Source organism: Leishmania donovani, chromosome 19 (assembly GCF_000227135.1).
Source record: "Leishmania donovani BPK282A1 complete genome, chromosome 19".
NCBI classification, from domain to species: domain Eukaryota; phylum Euglenozoa; class Kinetoplastea; order Trypanosomatida; family Trypanosomatidae; genus Leishmania; species Leishmania donovani.
The window spans coordinates 121501-144163 of NC_018246.1; the positions used below are offsets into that span (position 1 = coordinate 121501).

The 22663-nt window shown below is 60.6% G+C and overlaps 5 protein-coding genes across 5 annotated transcripts; all 5 read left to right on the top strand.

The window, feature by feature from the left end:
* Positions 1-1396: 1396 nt before the first annotated feature.
* Positions 1397-3418, top strand: LDBPK_190320 (intraflagellar transport protein component, putative; the record flags this gene model as incomplete). The annotated part of the gene is made up of 1 exon (XM_003860163.1): positions 1397-3418. The coding sequence occupies one exon, from the start codon at positions 1397-1399 to the stop codon at positions 3416-3418; it is 2022 nt and encodes a 673-aa protein (XP_003860211.1).
* Positions 3419-5523: 2105 nt separating this feature from the next.
* Positions 5524-7308, top strand: LDBPK_190330 (hypothetical protein, conserved; the record flags this gene model as incomplete). The annotated part of the gene is made up of 1 exon (XM_003860164.1): positions 5524-7308. One exon carries the CDS (start codon positions 5524-5526, stop codon positions 7306-7308), a length of 1785 nt encoding a protein of 594 aa, XP_003860212.1.
* Positions 7309-8721: 1413 nt separating this feature from the next.
* Positions 8722-10098, top strand: LDBPK_190340 (hypothetical protein, conserved; the record flags this gene model as incomplete). Its single annotated transcript, XM_003860165.1, has 1 exon — positions 8722-10098. The coding sequence occupies one exon, from the start codon at positions 8722-8724 to the stop codon at positions 10096-10098; it is 1377 nt and encodes a 458-aa protein (XP_003860213.1).
* A 2233-nt stretch (positions 10099-12331) lies between these two features.
* Positions 12332-13570, top strand: LDBPK_190350 (lipoic acid synthetase, mitochondrial precursor, putative; the record flags this gene model as incomplete). Its single annotated transcript, XM_003860166.1, has 1 exon — positions 12332-13570. The coding sequence occupies one exon, from the start codon at positions 12332-12334 to the stop codon at positions 13568-13570; it is 1239 nt and encodes a 412-aa protein (XP_003860214.1).
* A 2826-nt stretch (positions 13571-16396) lies between these two features.
* LDBPK_190360 (protein kinase, putative) lies at positions 16397-21973 on the top strand (the record flags this gene model as incomplete). Its single annotated transcript, XM_003860167.1, has 1 exon — positions 16397-21973. The coding sequence occupies one exon, from the start codon at positions 16397-16399 to the stop codon at positions 21971-21973; it is 5577 nt and encodes a 1858-aa protein (XP_003860215.1).
* Positions 21974-22663: the final 690 nt, after the last annotated feature.

Sequence of the window (22663 nt, forward strand, 5' to 3'; positions counted from 1 at the left end):
AGGCGACGTGTGAGCGTGACTCGAGCGTATCTCGCCCAGCCCTCACTGCCCTGCTGGTGGGGTGGGGCGCCTGTGTGCCACCCGGAGGGTGATGCGCCGGGTGGCGAGCAGCACAATGGGAAGCGACTGTGAGGCAGCCTGCTTGGTGGGCGGGTGGGCAGAGTTTGAGGCAGAGACGGCGCTCCGATGACTGTGTCGGCGCATTGCTGTAACGCGCTTCTAGCGCTGCTTCGCACCGCGCGGAATGGGGGCCTGTGGCAGGCCGGGCGATGGAGTGGTGTGACGTTCCGCTCGTGCTGTATGGCGGAGACCGTATACGCTTAGAAATGAAAGGAGAATAAGCCTAGCGACATGAAGATTTAAGAAGGGAATGGGTGGGGAGTATGAAGGAGAAGATGAAACAGGGCGGAGAGGGCAGCGTACAGACGTGGCTTGCGATTAGGTGCCTTTACTTGTGGCTCGCCTCCATCCTTGCATCGAGGGCGTGCACGTGCTGTGCCTCGCTGCTCTCTTCTCTCTCGCGCGTATTCTTTCGGTCCATCTCTGTCTTTTCCCTCCCTCACCGGTACGGTAAACTCTAAGGGCCAACGCTGATGATGCGACTCGGTGAGTACGCGGATAGAACACCGTGCAAAAGGAAGATGGACGCAGCTCACTCGCTGCTGCATCCCTGTCCTCCCTCCCTCCCCTCCCCTCCATGTCGCTGCGAGACGCCCATGCGATAAGCACTGGCTTATCAGGAAGGAAAGCGCTGCTGCTCTTCATCTTTTTTATGTGTGGTTGCTGCTGCTGTTTTTGCTTGTGGATCGGCTAACGCAGACCCACGTACACGCTCACTCTCCCCACCGACACGACCCCCACCATTCTCTCATCTTCCTCTGCTGCGTCGTCTCTATGCGTTTCTCCATTCTCCACAACCCCCATTTCACTTGCACACACACGCGCGGCGCACATGCCGTATACGCGTTGGTGTGCTGAACCGCGTCTGTCTGCGATGTTTTCTCTTCGCACCTGTGTGCTGCCTTTCTGCACTCGACGTGTATATGTTGTCTTAGAGAAGTAAGAACCCTCTCAAAAAAAAAAAAAAAACTACGCGTGGCGACCAGCACTGGCTGCGCACTCCCCCAACATCCGCAGCAGCAACCACACAGCCGCCATTGAGGCTACGGCGCGCACGACGTCGTCACTGTTTCTCCCCTCTCGCTCGCTCGCTCTTCCGTCGCTTCCACCGACGCTCTCACGGCGTGTGGTCGTGTCGACTGGCGCAGTTGTGTCGGTGAGGAGGAGAGCTTCCGCGTTCCTTCTCACGCTCTCTCTTCGAGTGATCTCTGCTCTCTCGCCCTTTCAAGCATCCCTTACCCGCATACAAGTAAACGTGCCTTGCCGCAGCCCTACCATGGCGGAGGTGGCTTCACCGTACCGTGGCAGGGTAAAGGAGATGTGGTCGGCACCGACGGCAGATGTAGAGAGCGAAGCCGCCGCCGCCGCCGCCGCGCCGCCGCCGACGCAGCAGAGAAAGGTGTGCTTTAACGTGTGCCGCCAGGAGCCGTACCACCCAAGCAAAGGGTACCGGCACCTCGCGCGGAAGCTGCGGCAGGGCGGCACGGTAGAAATAAACAAGGAGGACATCACGCTGGACCGCTTGAGCACCAGCGACATCGTCCTCTTCCCTGCGCCGCAGACGCCCTTCTCGGAGGAGGACCTCACGGTGATTCGGCAGTACGTGGAAGGTGGCGGCTCTGCCATGATCCTCCTAGGTGACGGCCACGGGGGGCAGTACTCGTACCTCAATAAGACCCTCGACGACTGGACAGGGATTACCATCAATGAGGATTGCGTCGTGCGCACAGTTCTGCACCGCTACCTGCATCCCAAGGAGGTGTGCGTAACCAACGGCATCACAAACCGCGCCATCAATAAGGCCGCTGGCAAGAAGGTGTTCGGCGCCGTGGGCGGGTCGACGAGCAGCGGCTTCGGTGGCGGGACGGGCAGCATCGGGGCGAAGGGCGTCACCACCATGGGCATCGGCTCCACGCTCATGACGCTCAACCGCACGGTCGGTGCTGGGCAGGCAACAAACGCGGCGCGACTCGCGCAGAGCGCCACCGCGGGAAGTGCTGCGGCCATAGCTGTCGATGAGGCCGAACAGGAGGCCACCAGTCTGGTCTTTGTGTATCCATATGGCCTCACCTTCAACGTGCAGCGGCCCGCCATCCCGCTCCTCAGCAGTGGTTTCATGGCGTACCCGCTGAACCGCCCGATCGCGGCGGCGTGGGAGTGTCCAAAGGTGGCTGAGCACCTTGGCCGTCGCAAGCAGGGCAAGCTGCTGATAATCGGGTCGGCGCAGCTCTTCGATGACGCGTGGATTGAGAAAGAGGAGAACAGCACACTCGCCTCCATCCTCTTCGACTACCTTGACCACAAGCTGAAGCTGAACCAGATCGATGCCGACGAGCCGGATATTACGGACTACCATCACCTTCCTGATACCGCCTCCCTATCCGAGCGGTTGCGCGTCGCTGTAGAGCAGCACGAGGAGCTGCCGCGTGATTTTACGCAGCTGTTCGAGCTAGATTCGTTCAAGATCGACACAGACAAAATACCAGATGTGGTGGACACCTACTCGAAGCTGTCCGTGAAGGTAGAGCCGCTGACACTGATCCCGCCGGAGTTCCAGACGCCGCTGCCGCCGGTGAAGCCCGCCGTTTTTGAGGCGATTCACCGCGACCCGCCCCCGCCTGGACTGGACCTCTTCGATCTGGACGAGGAGTTCGCGCCGGAGCGGGTCCGACTCAGCCAGCTCACGAACAAGTGCAAGGCGGATGACGTGGAGTACTACATCTTGCAGGCGGCGGAGGTGATGGGAGTAACGAAGAAATTACGCAGCCCACGAAACCGCGACCCGCGCGCGCTACTCGACTACGTGTTCCGCCAAGTGGTAGAGTACAAGAAGGTGAACAGCGGCCCTGTCGCGCCGCAGGAGGCCAGACATGGCGATGCCGCCTCTAGGGTGGCCGCGGCAGACAACGCCGCTGCCGCCGCCGCCGCGGAGAACATGATGCGCGTGATTCGCGTCAGCAACGACGGCACCGGCGACGCGACCCCGTTCGACGAGAACCCACTCTGGAACCTCTACCTAGAGGCGGACTTCGCAAAGGGCACCATCGAGGGTAACCTGCAACTGCTGCAGGACTCGAGCCGCTTCGGTGCACAGGAGGCGCGCATCGAGGGCGACATCAAGCCGCCAGGCGAGCGTGAGTACCCGATGGAGTGGGGCGTCGTGCTAGACGCCGCCGATGGCGAGCAGATCATCTACGTGTTCTTAGGAATGATCCAAGGCAACCAGCTGCGCGGCGTGTGTGAGCAGGGTGGCGGCGGCAACACCCGCAACTTCCTATATACGCTAGAAGAGCTGTAGCGCGGAAGCGGCGGCTGGGCGACTGTAGTTTGCCGGCGTCTCTATCTAGCGAGCACAGTGTATATATATACATATTTTTTCTGTTGTTCTCTTGCCTCGCCGCTCGTCGTTGCGTGTGCGCCCCCCTCCCTCCTTACCGTTCTCGCACAGTCTTACCCCCTCTTACATGGGATTTTACTCGTTCTCGGCCTCCCGGCGTATGCGTGTAGTGCACGCGTCTTGGTTGTGCGTGCATTAGGACGTTTATGCCTTCCCGCCTTTTACCCCGTGTGCATGTGTGCGTGCGCGTCTTCAGCCACCCCAGTGCTCCCTTCTCTTCCTCGTTTCGCCATCGCGCTTTTTTGTTGCTGCACCCCTCGTGGACAGTTTCGCAGGTGAAGATTGTGCATAGCTGCCTGGTCATATTGCGTATGTGTGTGTAGAAGTGTATCGTGATGTCAGTGATGTTGATGTATGTGCGCGTGTGCTATGCTTCTTTCTCCCCCCCTCCCCCCAAACGCGTGGCGAGGTTCGCCGTCGCACACGGCGAACGAGGCGCACCTGTGTGCGTGTGCGTGCAGCCAAGCAACGGAGGACGATATGGAAGCGAGCGACTCGCTAGGGAGGGTGAGCGAAGGAGAGTTGGGAAGGGTGTGCATCATGTTACAGGAGGAGCGCCTTTATGTTTTCTGATGTAGATAAGCGTGCCCGCCCCCCTCCTCACTCCCCCTACCCTTCCCTTCCTTTCGCGGGGATCCGTGGGTTAATGCGCCGCACACCGTGGGATGAAGGCGGCGCGCTCCAAATACGCACCAGACAAGAGAAGGGTAAGAACAACGGAAAAAAAAAGTTCAGCTCAGCAAGCAGCATGTGCAGAGTCACTGCGTGTGCTTGCCGATCGTGTAACCGACGAGGGTGGCTGCTAGGATGACAGCGGAGGCAGCAGCACATGGTAGCGCCGCTATTCGTCTGCGTTCGCCCTCGTTGGGCAAGTGGGGCAAGCGAATCTGCTAGTGGGGCATCGTGGAGCGAGTCGATGCCAGTGATGACGACAGGAAGTGGGTCGGGGGGTAGCGCTAACTAGAACTGTATGCCCTTTCGCGTCCTCTGATCCCTCTCGCTCTCCGATTTGCCCGCACACGGCCGTTCTCGATGCACTCGCGCATGCTACCCTCTCTCGTACCATCCCTCTTTCCCCCTTCCCTCTGCGGGTCACACTGCTGACCTCGCGCGTGTCTCACAAGGACAAAGGAGAAGTGCATTCGCCGAGTAGTCGAACCTGAAGCATCCCCACGACCCTCCCCCCGCCGTCTCAAGAGGCTCTTCAAAATAGAGGCCGTGCCCGCAAGAACGCACGGATAAAATCAACGAACGTACGGCCGCAAACACGCACACATACACAGGAGGAGGGGGCGTGCCACCAGAAGCGTTCTCTTTTCTCTTTCTCTGTGTTTCTGTCTGCTTCGTTCCCGCTCGCTACGTGACGGGAATCATATCGGAAGGCCGGTTCCGAGTCGCCCTTCTTCCTTTGGACACGCGCACCTCGGAGAGACGAGATGCGGCTGAACATCACATCTGCAAAGGAACGCCACGGGGAGGCGTGCACGACTGTCGCCGTCTCACTAAACGGCGACATCATCAGCGGTAGCGACGACTTCACTGTTCGCCGATGGAACGCCAATGGGGAGGCGCTAGGGGTGGTGAAGGAGTTTGATAGCTGCGTGACCTTCGTGACGTGGGTGCCGAGGGTGGGGCGCGGTGCGCGTCTGGCCCGTGGCGCGGCAGCGGAGACGCGTGAGGGGCGTGACAACTGCCTTGTCGCGTGTGCCGATGGCAGCTTTTCCTTCGTGAACACGGCGAGCGGGCGAGTGGAGCGGACTATCGAGGCGCACGCTGGCAGCATTACGGCCGCTGTCTACCCCGCCGACGGCTCCTCCATCATCACGGCCGGCGAGGACGGGTGCGTGAAGGTGTGGTCGCAGGCCGGCATCCCTCGCACGACTCTTGCCAACGCTGGCCGGTGCATCAACGCGCTCTGCTGGGGTACGGAGGCGGCCGAGCTGGGCGGTGACTGTGTGTTGTACGCCGTAGGCAGCGACGTTGTCATCAAGCCGCTGAACCCTGCCATGAAGAAGCAGATCAAGTGGAAGGCGCACAAAGGCGTTGTGCTGTGCGCGGACTGGTCGCGCATGAGCGGCATGATCGTGACGGGCGGCGAGGACGGCGCCTACAAGGTGTGGGACCCGTGTGGCTGCAGCATCTTCGTCTCTGCCGCTGGCGAGCACCCCATTACGTCTGTGCGCTTTGCCGCCGATGGTGAGAGCTTCGCCGTCGGCTCCTTCATGAACGTGCGGGTGTGCGACAAGACCGGCTGGAGCCACTCCTACGAGCGCACCACCGAGGGCAGCGCGATGGCGCTGGACTGGATGCCAGATGGTACGCAGATGATCCTCGGCAACGGCACTGGCGCGCTTAGCATTGCGCAGATCGTGGACCGCAAGGTGAGTTGGGGGCCCTACACCGTCACCCTCCTTGATAGCCGCCGGCTTACCGTGCAAGACGTGGTCAAAGACACGGTGCAGGAAATCGAACTGGCGGACAAGGTGATCAAGCTAGAGCTTGGCTGCGGCTACCTCGTCGTGTGCACGACAACGCAGTGCTGCTGCTACCCCATGGACCGCTTGAACGCGCCAGTGCAGTTCGACCTGCGCGACCCCGTCATCTCGATCATTCTCGGGCCGCGCCAGTTCCTGCTGGCCGACTGCAGCCAGGGGCTGCAGGTGTACTCGTACGAGGGCCGCCAGATCAGCGTGCTGCGTCTGCAGGTCACTTTGAAGCCGGAGATCATGACAACAAACCTGCTGTCGCTGTCCCCGGACACCGTGGCGATGCGCAACCCGGCCGACGCTAACCGCATCCTCTTCTTCGATGTGAACAGCGGTAAGCCCTTCGACGCCGCCTCTGTAGCCCACCACCTCGACATCGTCTCGGTTCACCTCTCCCAGTCCGGCTCCCTGCACGACCGCAAGATCGCCTTCATTGACCGCAACAACGACTTGTACTTTGGCCCCGTGCACACCCAGCTCGGCTTCCATAAGCTGTCAACGATGACGACCAGCGTGACATGGCACGACGCCCACGAAACCCTTGCCGCCATCGCAGACGGTCACCTTGCAACGTGGTACTACCCCTCCACCATCTTCACCGATCGCGATTTGTTGTCGCTCACCAAGACCGTGCGCGACGGCGGCCACACCGAGTTCACGCGGAACGACCGCATCACACACTTTCACCACACCCGCGTCCTGGTGCGGCGCGGCGGCGATGGTGCGCTGCTGACGCTGCCTGTCTCGCCGTACACCGTGATGATCTTCCAGCTTGTCACGCAGAAGAACAACTGGGACGGCGCCACGCGACTGGCACGTTTCCTGAAGGACCCGTTGCTGTGGGCGGTGCTGACCGCTCTGGCACTGCGAGCCGGCGAGCTGAACGTGGCCGAGATCGGCTACGGCGCCCTCAGCGACCTGGCCAAGGTACGGTACATTCACTACATCAAGGGCATCCCGACGCCGGAGGCGCGGCAGGCGGAGCTTGCACTTTTCCAGCACCGCCCCGCCGAGGCGGAGCGCATCTTGCTGCAAGCCGGGCTCGTCTACCGCTCCATTGACATGAACACGCGTCTGTTCAAGTGGGAGCGGGCACTGGAGATCGCAAAGGAGCGCAAGACGCATCTGGACACGGTGCTGGGCCGCAGGGAGCGCTACCTGCAGGAGGTCTCCCAGAAGGAAACGCTCGCCCCGTTCAAGGACCTGTCCGGCAAGATAAAGGTTGACTGGGCGGTAATTGAGGAGAAGGTAAAGCAGGAGGTCATCAAGGAGTCGGAGCGGCCGAACGCGAAGCCATATGCGTAGTGCATCTTGTCTCCCTCCTTATCTCGCGCCGCCCATGCCAAGTGCGCTGCCCCTTGCGTGGGCTACCGTGGTCGCTACAGTGACCAGCGGTCGTGCCATGATTGCTTCGGCGTAATCTTCACCGCTGTCGACCCCCCCCGCCTCTTCTTGCAGAGGCGCACAGAAGCAGCGAGAAACTCACATCTTCCCTTTTCTCTTCGCGTTCTCGTTCAACTTTGTCGAGTTTACGTCTGTGGGTGGCGGCCGTGCAGCGTGCTGCTGGTTGGTACCAGCACGGATGGTGCCCCCCCCCCGCGCTGTCTGCCAACGGTGAGCAAGCGCGCTCATGTTGTTGGTTTGCATGCGCGCATGCGTGCTCACACACGCCTCACCTCTCTCCCCTCCCCTCTGTGTGTGCGGGGCATGAGCGGCTCCGATGTAACATAGAGAGTCCAAGCCACCCCCTTTGTTTTCTTCGTTGGCTCCCCGTTCTCTCGTTATGTTTTTTTTTTTTACCCTTCCGTGCTCCGTTCGCATACGGGGGGGGAGGTACGCACGTGAATGTGTGGCGTGTGTTATCTGTGTGTTATCTGTTTGTAGCGTGTGCGGGTGCTTGTGCCCATTGGCGCTCAAAATGCGAGCAGAACACACGCGCAGGCGCGCGAAAAGAAACGGCGGCACTCCGCCAATCGCGGAGTACGCCGAGTGCACAGGAGGGGGGGTTGACATGATGCGTAGCGGATGGAGGCAACATCCACACACAAGGGCTTCGGATGGCCCCTCCCCTCTCCTCCTCGCGCTCAACGGAGGGGAAGCGAGTGATTGACATGATTCAAGCGCATCTGCTTGCTCGCGCTTCATCTCACCCATCTCTCTTGTGTGCTGCGCGTGTTGCTGCCGACCATGCCCGCGATGCCATGCAGTCCCCGTGTCTTCCTCTGCTCTTCTGAAGTGTGTGATCACCGTCTTCTTTCTCGTCGTTGTGAGGCTCGAATCAACTCTTGCTCTCTGCGCCCTTGCTTTTACGTCTGACATGTACTGGCATTTGCACACTCTGCACGCTCACACGTGGACTGCAACAAACACCCACGCATCGCAGAGACGAGTCGAACTGTTCGTTGGTTCGCTGCACTTCCCCCCCCCCTCTCTTTGAGGAAGAGTCACCACTGCAAGATCGCATTGCTCATCTCGCGAGGCCCACTGCTCTTGCCGACCCTCTCCTCGCTCCACGCTGGTATAACCGTTCTCCAGCAACTGTCACCACCGTCGCACGAATCGGTTAACCGAAGAGAACAGCAGAGTAACGGGTCAGTGCCTCCATCCACTGCCTGCGCCGCGCCTTCCTCTTCTCCACAACACGTACGCCACCATCGGCACACACTGTAGGCAACAAAGAAAAAAAAAACATTTTAAAGCGGTGTCGCCGCCCTCGCAATGATCGGTGGGGAATACAAGAAGGAGCGGTTCAGCGAGCGCCTGACCATGGCGCAGAACCAGCCCAAGAACCGCGGCTACCTGCCTGGGACACATCTCAAGACGGGCGGCTATGGCACCGGCACGCTGATGGGCAACTGGAGTGAGGAGCGCTTCGACGCGGGGTACTACGACGGCAAGGCAGTTGTCGCGTCCAGTCTACGCCCGGTGTGGAGCACTGCGTACCGTGAGATGGTGCAGAACGTCACGGCGCCTCCCGGCTTCGGTGCCTCCGCGTCCGCCGCTGGCAGCAGCAGCTGCGCGAGAGCCGGTCGCACACCCGCGGTCACCACGTGCGATCGCACACAGTTCTCTCAGCAGACGTTTATGGTCATCGAGGACCGCACGGGGAGATCTTACCCGTCCCACCAGCCCCAACTTGACCCTACGTGGCAGGAAGCCGTGCAGAGCAGCCACCATAGCACTTTCCAGTCCTCCTACATCCGCCCCGACGTGCGGCGGCAGGAGGCAAAGGCGTACGTGCCGCCGGTGCTGGGTGGCAAGCCGTCATCGCAGTCCACCGGCGTCCTGCTGCGCCTTCGCCGGCAGCTAGAGCTGGCACAGGAGTCGCTGGACGGCCCCGCCGGTACGTGCACGGTCGTCTCCGCCTTTCCGGGCAACGTAATCCGCTCCGTCCGCAAGGCGTTGGCCAAAGCCTGCACTGACCCCAACGGCAACGTTAACACTGACGAGCTGCAGGAAGGCTTCGCCGCGGCCGGTGTGACCGCAGCCCCGGCTGAGTGCGTGGCGCTGTTGCGCTACTTTGACCATGAGGGCCATCTCACGGCGCCGTACGTGTCGATCGTCGAAGCCGTTCGAGGAGAGATGAACGGCCGCCGTGCCGACCTTGTCGAAAGCGTCTACGGCCTGCTGCGCTCCTTCAGCCCTGACGGTGTTGTCCGCCTTGACAAGCTGGTTGAGTGGGTTGACGTGGAACAGCTGCCGGCAGTACAGTCGGGCTCCGTGAGCGCGGACGCGGCGCGCGCCGCCTTCGCTGCCCAGTGGGATGCCCGCACGCCAACAGCGCACATCACGCAGGCCCGCTTCGCCGACTTCTTTGCCGACGCGTCCTTCGAGATTCCACTGGACAACACGTTTGAGCTGACACTGCGCAATATTTGGCACATGAGCGGCGGCCGCGGCAACTGCGAGAACACGTCCTGCCGGCGGGTGGAGGTGGTGCACACGAACGGGCGAGTGACCAAGGAAGAGATCAAGAACGACCTGCTTATAAAGAACAACGACGACGAAGCTGCCTTGGATTCGCTGCTGCGCGCAAACTTGGCGATGCAGGGCATCAAAGATGTCAAGTCTGTTCGTGTGGTGCCACCCATCTGAGCCATCGTGGTGCGATGTGGCCACCCGAGACCTATGGCCACGGCCGATGACGCGCTGCTGAAATTGCTGTGATACTCGCCTGTCCCCTTCTCGGTGCAGGCGCCTGATCAACGGCGTTTTTCTCTTTCCTGCAAGGGGCGACGGTTCTCAAGACGGATGGTTTCCATGCACAATGTTTTACACGTGATAGCGGTGGCGGCACCGCCAACGCGAGTCACGTCGCTTGCGCATCACCGGAGAAGTAATCAAGCGAGGGAGACAAGGAAGCAAAGAGTGGGGGGGGGTGAATGGTGGCGGCTGACAACCGATGGGTGATGATCGTCAAGGACGCCGTCGCTTCGTTGCACTTTTCTTCATCCGCAGTCGTCTATCGCTTTCTTTTGTTCTTCGCACATCGGACCCCCCCCCCTCCAAAAAAAAAAATGAATGGCAACGTGTTCTCTCTCAAAGTCCGTTTCACGCCTCCGTGTGTGTATATGTGCAGCTGGCCCGCGGTCAAGCGAGGTTGGTGGCGTTACCGGCGTTGGCACCCTCCCCGTGTGCTTGCATGTGAAAGACGGAGGGAGCGAGAGCGAGAGAGATGGAGATGTATGTACATTAAAGCACGGGCGCGCATACACACATACACATACACATGTATGCGTATGAGCGTGTATATGATGCTCCCCTATGGCGTCGTTTTTCCCCTTCTTCCGTCTTGGTGACGAGATGGACTGTTGATCGCACGGGAAGCACCGGACCCACGCGCACAAGAAACGGGCAGCACACCCAACAGCAGCAACAAAAAAAAAACACAGTAACTGGTGGCGCCTTTTCGCTCTGCGCACACACGGGGAGAAGGGCGACGATGATTCATGAGAGACGAAGAAGTCTCAGTGGCTGCGTGGATATGTGCTGTGGAGTAGAGAGAGGTGGAGGCTTAGGGCGAAAGGATATGCTTGCGCTACTAACGTCGCGAGTACGGCGGAGGCGGGTCAAGGCACCTTTCACTCGACAGTCCTTCACCGCCTGCGAGCGGGTGCAACATCCAGCCATTTTGAGGAGGCGCGCGTACACATATCCATCGTTAGGGACCAGCTTGCATGGCGGTGCCCACGCGCGAGCGTAAAACGAAACCCCCACGCCTTACGTATTACCGCTGTCTTTCCATCTTCTCTGGCCACTCGCCCCCTCAGTTTTACTTGTCGCTGCGCCTCCCTTCCCTTGCATCCACTCCTCTTTTCCTCCTGCCGACACCCGCGGCATCGCCTCTCACGGCTTGAGCACGGCCGACACGCGTGCTGCACCGCAAACGGCGAGAGATGCACTTTTCTTTACTGCTCTTGAGTTGTGTGTTCTCTGGCAGCGCAGCTATATCTTCATTGCCGCATCTCTCCTCCTCCCTCTGCTCGCTTCCCCAAAGGCACGCAGCCCAGGATAATAAGGAGACGCCTAGCGCCGTTTTTTTTTTTTTTTGGTGGAACGCCTCTATCACGTGCTGTATTGCATCACGCGCGCGTTGTTTCTCCTCCTCTTGCGTCTCGTCTGCTTCTGCTCTCCACTGATACTCTCTGCCGCCCCCCGCTCACGTCGTCGAATGACACGTGCGCGTTGTTCTCCCTCCATCTTGGCAGACGCGGAGGCACTAATTACGGTGCTCTTCTTGCTCCGCTGTTGTGCGTAAGCCAGCGACGATCTGCAGTCCAAGCGCCCGCTACCACACCGGCGTGCGCCGTGACACACCCACACCCCCAACGAATAAGGGCATTTGGTTCACCTGCTGGCACAGCCGTTGCCAGTGACGCCGCTTCTCCCCCTTTTTCGTCAGTGTTTTCCATCGCCGGCGCTCACTCGTGAACGTCATCGTCGACTGTTGTTTCTTCCTTCTTTGACTGGACCCCTGGCAAGCGAAGGAGAGAGGGGAGACGCCAGACGATACACACACGTGCATGAGCAAGGAGTCCGTCCCTCATCCGCGGTGCACTTCATATCGTCGTCTTTCTTTCCTTGCTTGTGTCTGCTCTCTAAGCAGGTCGCCCACGCGACCTCCACCCCCACCCCCTTCCCACACACACGCATCTGTTGTGTGTGTGTGCGCGCGCACGTGCGTGCGCCTCATTCTCCCCAGAAACGAGAAAGGCACGCCAAAGTGCACCACGACCAACACAGAGAGCGAAGTCGGGGCACGCGCGCGAGATTAAAGCAGCAGCAGGAGAGCAAGAAAAATAAAATGCTGCGCTGCTGCTCTGCTCTGATGTGCCTGACGGCTGCACCGAGCCGCGTCTCGCCGATTGCCGCCGCTGCTGCTGCTGCCGCCGATGTCGCGGGTTCCTCGGAATCGACAGTCAACCTCATGGCAGATGTGGACAAGAAAGACCCGCAATACAAGCAGATCTTTCTGGAGCGCTTCCGCAAGAAGCTGCAGTCGGACAAGACGGGCATGAACGACTTGGAGAGTTTTGTGGAGCTGCCCGAGGGCGTCGCTCCGTCGGCGGCGTCGATTGGTCCTATCAAGCGGGGCAGTGAGCCACTCCCGCCGTGGCTAAAGCTAAAGGTGCCGAAGGGCATGACGCATCGCCCACGATTCAACCGCATCCGCCGCAGTATGCGCGAGAAGAATCTGTCGACAGTGTGCGAGGAGGCCAAATGCCCCAATATTGGTGAGTGCTGGGGCGGCAGCGACGACGAGGGCACGGCGACGGCCACCATCATGGTGATGGGCTCGCACTGCACCCGCGGATGCCGGTTTTGCTCGGTGCTGACGAGCCGCCGCCCGCCTCCGTTGGACCCGGAGGAGCCAGAGAAGGTCGCGGCCGCCGTGCACGAGATGGGCGTGGACTACATCGTAATGACGATGGTCGACCGCGACGACTTGCCAGACGGCGGTGCCTCGCATGTGTGTCGCTGCATCCACACCATTAAGGAGAAGAATCCGGCGCTGATGCTGGAGGCCCTCGTCGGTGACTTCCATGGTGATTTGAAGCTGGTGGAGCAGTTGGCGGTTACCCCGCTGAGTGTGTACGCGCACAACATCGAGTGCGTGGAGCGCATTACGCCGCGCGTGCGTGACCGGCGCGCCTCGTACAAGCAGTCGCTGCAAACACTCGAACACGTTACGAAGTCGACCAATGGCAAGATGCTCACAAAGAGCAGTATCATGCTGGGCCTTGGCGAGGAAGAAAAGGAGGTGCGCCAGACGCTGCGCGATCTGCGCACGGCTGGTGTGTCGGCGGTGACCCTTGGCCAGTACCTGCAGCCCTCACGCACCCGTCTGAAGGTGTCCCGCTACGCTCACCCGAAGGAGTTCGAGATGTGGGAGAAAGAGGCGATGGACATGGGGTTCCTCTACTGCGCCTCTGGCCCGATGGTGCGCAGCTCCTACAGGGCTGGTGAGTACTACATCAAGAGCATTCTGAAGCAACGCCAGAGCGCCGAAGGTGGAAAGGCTACGGCGGCCGCCACCGCTGCCAACGCAGGTGCTGCGATTGCGTGAAGAGAGGCGCACGCGTAATGAGCATCTTTCTGGATGGCGAAGCGGCACTGGCGACGCCGCCGATATCGTTGTCGGCGGTTGCGTGACAGCATTAGCGCGAGGACGGCGCAGCGTTCTTTGTTGTTGAGCGATGTCTCTGGTGCTCAGCTCAACACCTTCAGCACAGACAGAGACGTGTGTTTCTGTGTTGTTTCACACTTCCGTGTGCTCTGCGCTTGCGTGCTCCCCGCATAATGTGCGTCGCGTTTTTTTTTTCTTCTACTTTGGTGCTCCTGTTGGCCCACGCGGTCGTGCATTGTAGCAGAACGTTCATACTTCGAAGAGGGAGTGAGAAGGAGGGAGTTGAGCTACACGGCGTCTCCCGCCGCCACCGCATCATAATGGGCGGAGGGCGTGCCTTGTCAGGCGTACTTTCTTCACCGGGACGATCGTTCTGGCTGACTGCAAAGGCATGCAATGGTGACAGAGAGCCGCGCCTCCTCCTCAGCCCACTCAGCCGCTATGAACATTAGGGTGGGTGGGGCAGAGATAGGCGCCCACCCTTATGCGCGTGTCCACCCGTCTTCTGTTGTGTGGTCTCTGAGTGTCCGACCTGCGAGGCAAGAGTTTCGCCTTCTGGTACGCCACGGACACCCGTGTTCGCTGCGCGCGAGGAGGGCGTGAGGGACATGGACGGCGTTGCTGCCCAGTTGTTCGCACCAGCAGGGCGGTGGCGCGAGCCCGTTTCGCTTCCTCTAAGTTTTTCACTGTATCCCACACCTTTCATCCTTCACCACTTCCTATCTCTGCGCCTTTTCTCTTGCGTCCTTTGAATACCATTGTGCTCTCTGCGATGGCGTGCCACCCCCTGTGCGGTCCACTACACACACACACACACACACACACACACACACAATGACACGTTCTTACTCGCGGCAAACGCGACACAAGAGCAGCGAACGGCACCCGTGCGCGCGTCTTACTCTCTTCCTCGTCGCTTTCCGCGCATTCGTCCTCCGCATCTTCCTCGTTTTGAGCAGGTATTCTTTTCGTCTCTTTGCTGCATCGCGCTCTCTCTCTCGCAGACCGTTGTGGGCCATTGGTGAGTCGGCGTGCGCGCGCGCCTCATCGTAAAAGAGCTTGCATACCGAGTCGCCGCAGGCGTTCTTCATATTTTTGCACGGCAGGAAGCAAGCTAGACGTCGAACGAAAACGCGAGGGAGACACGCACGCATACTCCGGAACTCTGCCCATACGTACTGCTGCAGTGGCATTCAATCCGCCTCAGTGGCGGAGGCGCAAGCCGCCACCTTCAAGCCCACAGCCCCATACACACGCTCGCACATACACACTCACACTCACACTCCCTCTGCTTGTGTGCGTGTGCGTGTGTGTGTGTGCACACATTTGACTTGGCTCGTTTCGTTTTATATATTTCCTGCTAAGGCGCATTTTTATCCTCCTCTTTGATTGAGTTATTCATCATCATCATCACTCTCCTCCCTTTTTTCCTTCCTTCGTCTCTGTGCCTCCCCCCCCCCCCCTTCTCTCTCCCTCTTCTGGGGGGGGGGTCTCCACCGCATCGGCTTTGCATGCCCGTGAATTCGTAGTTATTGGCGTACATTTATGTATAATTTCTCTTTGCTTTCGCCGCCTTTTTCAATCGACACACACACACACACACACACAGAGAGAGAGATACGCGGCCGGAGGAGACAAACAGAAAGAAAAACGAAGAGCGCCTGCCCACCCATACAAACGCATCACACACACGTACAGCCGAGGGAGGGGGGCAGGTGGGTGAAAAACAAAAAAAAATAAAAAGCAGGTCGCTACTAGAGGCTGAGAGAGGCTTTATATTTATTACATGCATGTACACCATCTCCTTTTATTTATTTTGGTTATTATTATTATTTTGTGTGTGTGTGCACGTGTTGACGGCTGTCCTGATTGAGGACATTCGCGGCCTTCTTCTCGTTGGGGCATTTCTTTGGTGGCCGTCGTGGTTTCGCTTCTACCTTGTGTGTGTGTGTGTGTTAGGTGCGCGCTCTCCCTGTTTGTTCTCTCATCGTCTTTCATCTTTGTGTGCGTCACTGCAGCCGTTGTCGTTTGCTTGGATCGAAGAAAAAAGGAGTCGGCCCCCTCCCCTCCCCTCAACCCTCTCCGTGTTGTTTGATCTCTGGAGCTGACAACCTCATCCCCCTCTTTTTGTTTTCGCGTGCTTACTGTTGCTTTGCCCGCCTTGCGATTTCCTATGCCCCCTTGCGTACGTGTGCGCGTGCGTGCTTCTCCTTGTTGCATTCATCTTCCCTCGTGGGCCAATTTCAGCTTCGTCTCTGTGCGTTTTGGCTCGGGTGGTGCTGGAGAGCGAGTAGGCGTGCGCGTGTGCGTGTGAGAACAGAAGTGGTGGCCTCCTCCCTCCTTGCATCCTCTTCACTCGCTTTTTTCGCTTTTCGCTATTTTTTTTTTCTTTCGGGTCTGTCTGCGAGGCGGGCTGCAACACGATATATTTTTTTCGAAATTGGATGGTGGCGCGCTCGTTGGTGAAGTGACCAGAAGGATCCGGTCATCTGGTGGGCTACTCGAGTATCACCGGTGCATCACTCTCACGTACCCCGTCACCGCCCTTCACGCATCCTCCATCGCTACGCAGTCGCAGCACGGTCGCAACGACCTCTGCCGCATCACACATTCTCTCATTCTTTCTCGCTTTCCCGCTTTGGTTTTGGTTGGCATCCTCTTCGCTGTGCATTCTTTCACCATACGCGCCCTCCCCCCTCTGCCAGCTTTCGTGTTCCGTCTCTCGTTGTTTCATTCATTACTGCCTTCCTCTTGTTTTTACCCCTGATGCCAAGTAGCAATCTTGTGACGGACGCGTACCACAACACCGAGTTGGCAATCAACGTTTTCTTTTCCATCCACACCGATGCGAATCCCGTCATGGGCAGGAAAGCGACAAAGGCTTCAGTAGTCCCCATCGCTGCCTCGCTGCTTCCGGCAAACGCCGCAGTCATGATCGACGATGACCTCACGCCTGGCGTGGCTGACTTTGGCGCCACCACAGAGCCAGCTGTGCGTAGCCCGTCATCCGTTGAGCGCGAGGCTTTTGAGAATTCCATCGCAGACATCGGCGGCGGCGGCGCCTTATCTCAGTCAGTGGTGAGCCGCCGCGACATGTCGCTTGCGGACATCTCCCGAATGCGACTGGAAGGCTGCCGTGCGCGGCACACACTCTTCGCCGCTACCACGTCACTACGTGGCAGCATGGCCTCGTCGCTGCGGTCTACCTCGGGGTCGCCCATGCTCCCGCTGACTGGCCGCGTGCGTGATCATGCGGGGATCTGCGGCGAAACCACCTCGGCAGCCATATCGGCAGTCTCACAAGCGCCTGCGTGGTCGTCCCTGAATGGGCTTGGTCGCTCATTCAACCGCCGCTCCAGCATGCTATCGGTGCGCACAAACGCACTGGACACGTCGATTGCCATTCTTCAGCACATGGCGCACGACACGGCTGCTCGTGCCGAGGCTGCCTGCAATGCTCAATCTCTCGCCGGCACCCCGTCCACCGCCACCTCCGCCTGTGGATCCGTCGCGCTGCCCTCGTTGCAGCCGACACAGCCCTATCCAGAGGACACCCACGCCGGCGCCCGCGGTTACAAGGTGGTGGGAAGTGGTAACACAGCTTCGGTGGAGGACAGTTGTAGCGGCAGCGGCCAGCACACGCCCGTGCTGCACACCGTGCACACGCGACAGTTCACCAGCGCTTCGGACTCTTCCTCTCCGCTGAACTCGCTCTCTGAGTCGGAGCTGTGCAGCGGGCACCTGCGCGCTGGCGGTCGCTCACATTTGTCTGCACAGGCCTCGGCAACACACCTTACCGGCAGCGGTGGCGTTGCCAAGGCGGCGTCGGACTTACAGCACAGCTCCCCACGGTCTCACCCGGACGGATCTCCCTTGGCTGCAAGGCGGCAGACGATTGCCACAGCGGATCATCGAGCACCCCATCATTCAGTGGCGGTCGCCGCCACAGAGGTTGCCCTGCCAAGCGCACAGAACCAGACGACCGACGTAAGCGTCTACAACCACGACTTCCAGCACCTTGTCCCACTCGAAGTAAAGGAGGCGCTCCAGCGTAACATGCGCCCAATCTGCGAGGACGACGACGACGACGACGACGACGCGCTGCTGCACGACGGGCTGAGTGCGCCGACGCCGCCGCCGCTGACATCCTTCGCGAACGTGACGCACAGCATGTACGAGGACACCTGCCATTTGGACACTCCGTCCAACTATGTGCGCACTCGTGGCACCGGCAGCGTTGGTGGTGCCGGCGCGGCGATCGCGGATGCCCCGTTCAGCTTTCCTCCGAGTACCCTTCACGCACCTAGTCGACTCTTTGCTTCACCAAACGCACCGGCGCTGCAGACAGCCACATCCTCGATGATTGCCTGGCAAACAGGCGGCACTGGCGGGGCCAAGTCGATCCGTCCATTCGATAGTGACACGGCGGAGACACTGGCGGCTGGCCTGAGCATCAGCGGTACGGGAGTACCCTTCCAGGCGTGGAAGTTTCCGAGTTTGGGCAAGCCGAACTCCGCGTCGTCGCTGCGCAAGACGTCGCTCGGCGAGAATGGGAACGCGGAGGCGTTGCCGGAGGGCGCGGTGGGAGGTGCGGCCGCGGTGCATCAGCCGACTGTTCCACTTTCCGAGCACTGCAGCCACCCCACTCGCGAGACCCTCATGCCGGGATCGCCGCAGCGGCAGTGCAGTGAGTCTCCTCCGCTCACCCGAAACGGACTTCAGGCCACCAGCAAGCACAGCACCCTCAAAACGGCAGCTACGCCGTGCTCTTCCGTGGCGGTCGGTGCCCTGTCTGGCTCTGGCGACGTTGGCCCGCGCGCAGCGTCGCTGCTGTCCGGTGTGGACGGCACTCATCGAACGTCCTCAGTTGTGCACGGCACCCCGATGCGCACCAATGACGGCGCAGGTGGGCGCTTTGTGCAGCCTGCTGTCGCGCAGGGATCGCCATCTAGCGCGGCTGGCAGCTTGAGCGCCGCCGCGGACAGCAGCAACACGCGCAAGCTGGAGATGATGTACACAGTCTATGAGCGGCTGCTGCACGCACGGCCTCCCGACAACAGCTTCCCTGAGGCTACCCCAAGGAGTCTGCAGACGCTGACCTCGCGAAGTCTGACTGAGGAGGTGACGCCGCCGCTGGACACATCGCCGTCGCCACCGGCTGCCCAGCAAGCGCCGCAATCTGGTGCCGCCGGCGCTGGCTTCGAGGCAATGAGTCAGGGTGACTGTTCTCCATCGATGTCCTACTCCGGCGCTCTGAGTCGCTCGGCGGGTTACTACAGCTTCGGTAAGCGGATCAGTCTCAGTCACCCGAACAAGCAGACGCTGCCACACCAGTTCCTCGGCAGCGCCGCAAACCTGCATGCAATGTCGTCGCCGCCGCGCGTGGCGATGCTCGGCACCCCCGCAGTGGCAGACATGATCGTGGCGTCGAACGGTAACAGCAGTGGCTCAGCCATGGCTTTCTCGTCTACTGCGCGCGCGCGCCGACGTAGTCTGGACTTGTCGGTGCTGCAGCGCATCGACTCCCGCCCGCTGCTGCAATCGACGCTGTTTTTGCAGAATAACCTGCACTCCATCTGCGAGGCGCAGGCGCGGTTCGCGCGGAAGGAGAGAGCGGAGGATGCTGGAAGTGCGGAACAGCGCAACGCAATTAGTCTGTCACCGTCGAAAGCGGCTGTATCCGTAGCGGCCAAACCCGTGCCCCAGTACACCGTTCCGTTAGAGGAGCAGAGTGCGGCTGGTGTGCCGTCGCTGGCGAGCGTGGCCGACGTGGAGACGTGCGAGGGTGTGGAAGGGGTGAGTCAGGGGCGGATGACAGGCCGCACCGCAATCGCCGAAACGGCTTCGCCGGTGGTGCTCGGCTCCGCTGCCGCTTCGGCAACAGCAGCGTCCACCGCGCGAGAGTTGAACCAAACGAGCAGCAGCTGCAGAGGTACTCAAGTCCCTTCTGTGGACTCTGTGCTGCCGTCGTCCGTCTCGCCCTCAATAGGCAAGCGGTCCAACGCGTCGAGTCTGCCCGTCAACTGCATTCAAGAAGGGCAGGGGAAGCAGGAGGAGCCGCTCCGCAAGCAGGCCGAGATGCACGTGAATCCCACGGCCGCCGCCGCCGTGTCTGTGGCACATGAGAGCAACGGAATCTCACCACATCGGTACTACCGAGCCCTCACGGAGGCAAAATGCCTCGTGCGTCACGTTCACGGCGTCGATGGGGTGGAGCGGGAGGTGGACAACGACTCCATGGACTTGGTCGTGTACGCTGGCATGCACCTGATGGGCTGGTTGGAGGTGGTGAGTCTGCTGGGCTGCGGCAGCTTTGGTCAAGTATTCCTTTGCAAGGACTTGCGCATCTGCGACGGCCACTTTGTCCACCCAAGCGAGATCGAGGGCGAGGACTACGAGTATTGGAACTGCTCCCACGCCTACCTCCCCTTCAGCAGCGTCGACGCCGTGCCGACGCATCGGCCGCTTGTCGCCGTCAAGGTGGTGAAAAGCGTGCCGCTGCTGGAGCAGCAGTCGGTTCTAGAGGCGGAGATGCTTGTACTGATCGGAGCGCAGACCGCGCTACCTCCGGCGAACGCAGCGGAGGAGGCTCGTGAGTCGGCCACCCCGGCATTCGCAGCCGCCACAGGTGATCGAATTGGCGTCAATGAGCCACCGCCGGCGGATCCACGCTGCGCCAACATCGCAAAGGTGCTCGCCGACGGCATCTGCTACGGCCATCACTGCATTGTGATGGAGAGGTACGGCGCGAACCTGTACGAGTACATCGCCGCGAACGATCACCGTGGGCTTCCCATGTACCAAATCCGCTCTATCGGCGCACAGCTCTTCTCCGCTCTCTCGCTCGTGCACGAGGAGTGCCACATCATCCACGCTGACATCAAGCCAGAGAATGTGCTGCTGACGCTTGACTCAGGCAGAGGCACACTGCGGGTGACGGACGAGCCGTCGCCCATAACCGCTGCCACAGCAGCCGCGACGCCCCCCGCTGAGGCCGTGAGCAATAGCAACGCCAGCACCACTGCAGTGGCGACCAAGACCCCGCGTAGCGTCCCACAGCAAAATGCGTTTGCTGAGGCTGCGCACCGCTCTCCGAGCAGCACGTCGCCAAATGCCGAACCGCCGTGGCACCAGCAGCGCACCGAGTCTGCGGCGTCGTCGTCCGCTTCGCCCTCGCTGCCGGCAGAGAGCTCGCACACCGCGCGAGTCGGCCCTGGCGCTGTCGCGCGGCAGCGGCTCGGCTTTAAGGGGAAGCGCCGAAACTCGAACACCCTCCTGGACCTCTCCTCCTCGCCGATGACGCTCGCGACGTACAAGGGTCACAGTTTGTGCCACCTCCGCTCAAGCTCGGCCAGCCGCGCCACCATTGTGGAGCAAACAGACATGCCGACCCCCGAGCCGCGCCGCATGCACATGCTGAGCCAGTCTTCCGCTCTTGTCACCAGTGCCGCGAGCGGCATGTCGTTGCAAAGCCTTGGCGGTGGTGGTGCCGGCAGTTACAGTCGTCACATGATGCAAGCACCTGCTGCGCCCGTGGAGGAGGCGCCGGCGGTGCCAGTAGCACCGGCTGCTTCGCACCTGCACGTTCGGCTCATTGATTTTAGCTCCAGCTGCTACGACGGTGGCCCGTTTTACCAATACATCCAGTCCCGCTACTATCGTGCACCGGAGGTAATTATAGGGGCGCCGTACAACTCTGCAATCGATGTGTGGTCGACTGGCTGCTTGCTTGCGGAGCTGCTGCTGGGCATGCCGCTGCTCCCCGGCTGCAACGATCACCACCAGCTCTCGCTCGTGGAGGAGATGATTGAGCCGCTGCCCGACTACCTGGTAGAGAATGGAGACAACGCCGACTTGTTTTACATCGTAGCAGCGCCGGGGGGCGAGGGTAGTACCGATGCCGCGCTGCCTCGTGCGCCAGCAGCTGCAGCGCCCGGCGCAACTGCGTCAGCGACGCTGCAGCAGCCTCGGTCGTTTGCTTTGCGCACACGCGAGAACTACCTGGAGGTCACCGGCAGCGAGCCGCTGCAGTACCGCCGCTACTTCACGTACCAGACTCTGCAGGAGCTGGTGCGGCACTGCCCTTTGACGCTCGAGGAGCGGCGCATGAGCAACGGGCTACATCCGTACGTGTCAGCCAACGAGTCCTCCGCGATACCCCCCGATGCGACGCCGTCGCTGTCGGTGCGATCAGACATGATGAAGCAGCGCTACTTGCTCTTCGATTTGCTGCGACGTCTCCTTCAGACGGACTCGAAACTGCGCCCCACCGCCGCCCAGGCACTCCAGCACCCGTTCTTCAGCTCGCTTCCACCGTATTTCAAGACCTTTGCGCTCGACTGAGAAGCCTCACTGGCGGTGGTAATGGCGCACCTTCCCGAGTACGTGCGTGCTCTCGTAGTGGCTGGTGCTGATGCGGGTGCCCCGATGTGGACAAGGAAAGATGGCGGCACCCCTCAACGCGTGGCATCTCAGGGTCTGGCACACCCGCCCTCTGTGGGGCAGCTGAGTAGCCCCCCGCCCCTGTCCCCCGCCAGTGCCGAAGCACTTCTGGTGCTGGTAGGGCCAGGCACCTACGGCGTGTGGGAGGTCAGAGCGACTTATCGCTACTGATGTCGGCATCCAGGTCGTATATAACGCTGCGCCGGAGCGATCTGCGACTGTGAACACGACTGTGCCATCCACATGGTAGGCGACGTGTGAGCGTGACTCGAGCGTATCTCGCCCAGCCCTCACTGCCCTGCTGGTGGGGTGGGGCGCCTGTGTGCCACCCGGAGGGTGATGCGCCGGGTGGCGAGCAGCACAATGGGAAGCGACTGTGAGGCAGCCTGCTTGGTGGGCGGGTGGGCAGAGTTTGAGGCAGAGACGGCGCTCCGATGACTGTGTCGGCGCATTGCTGTAACGCGCTTCTAGCGCTGCTTCGCACCGCGCGGAATGGGGGCCTGTGGCACGCCGGGCGATGGAGTGGTGTGACGTTCCGCTCGTGCTGTATGGCGGCTAATGAAGGCCTTGTAAAAGAAATTGACAGGATTG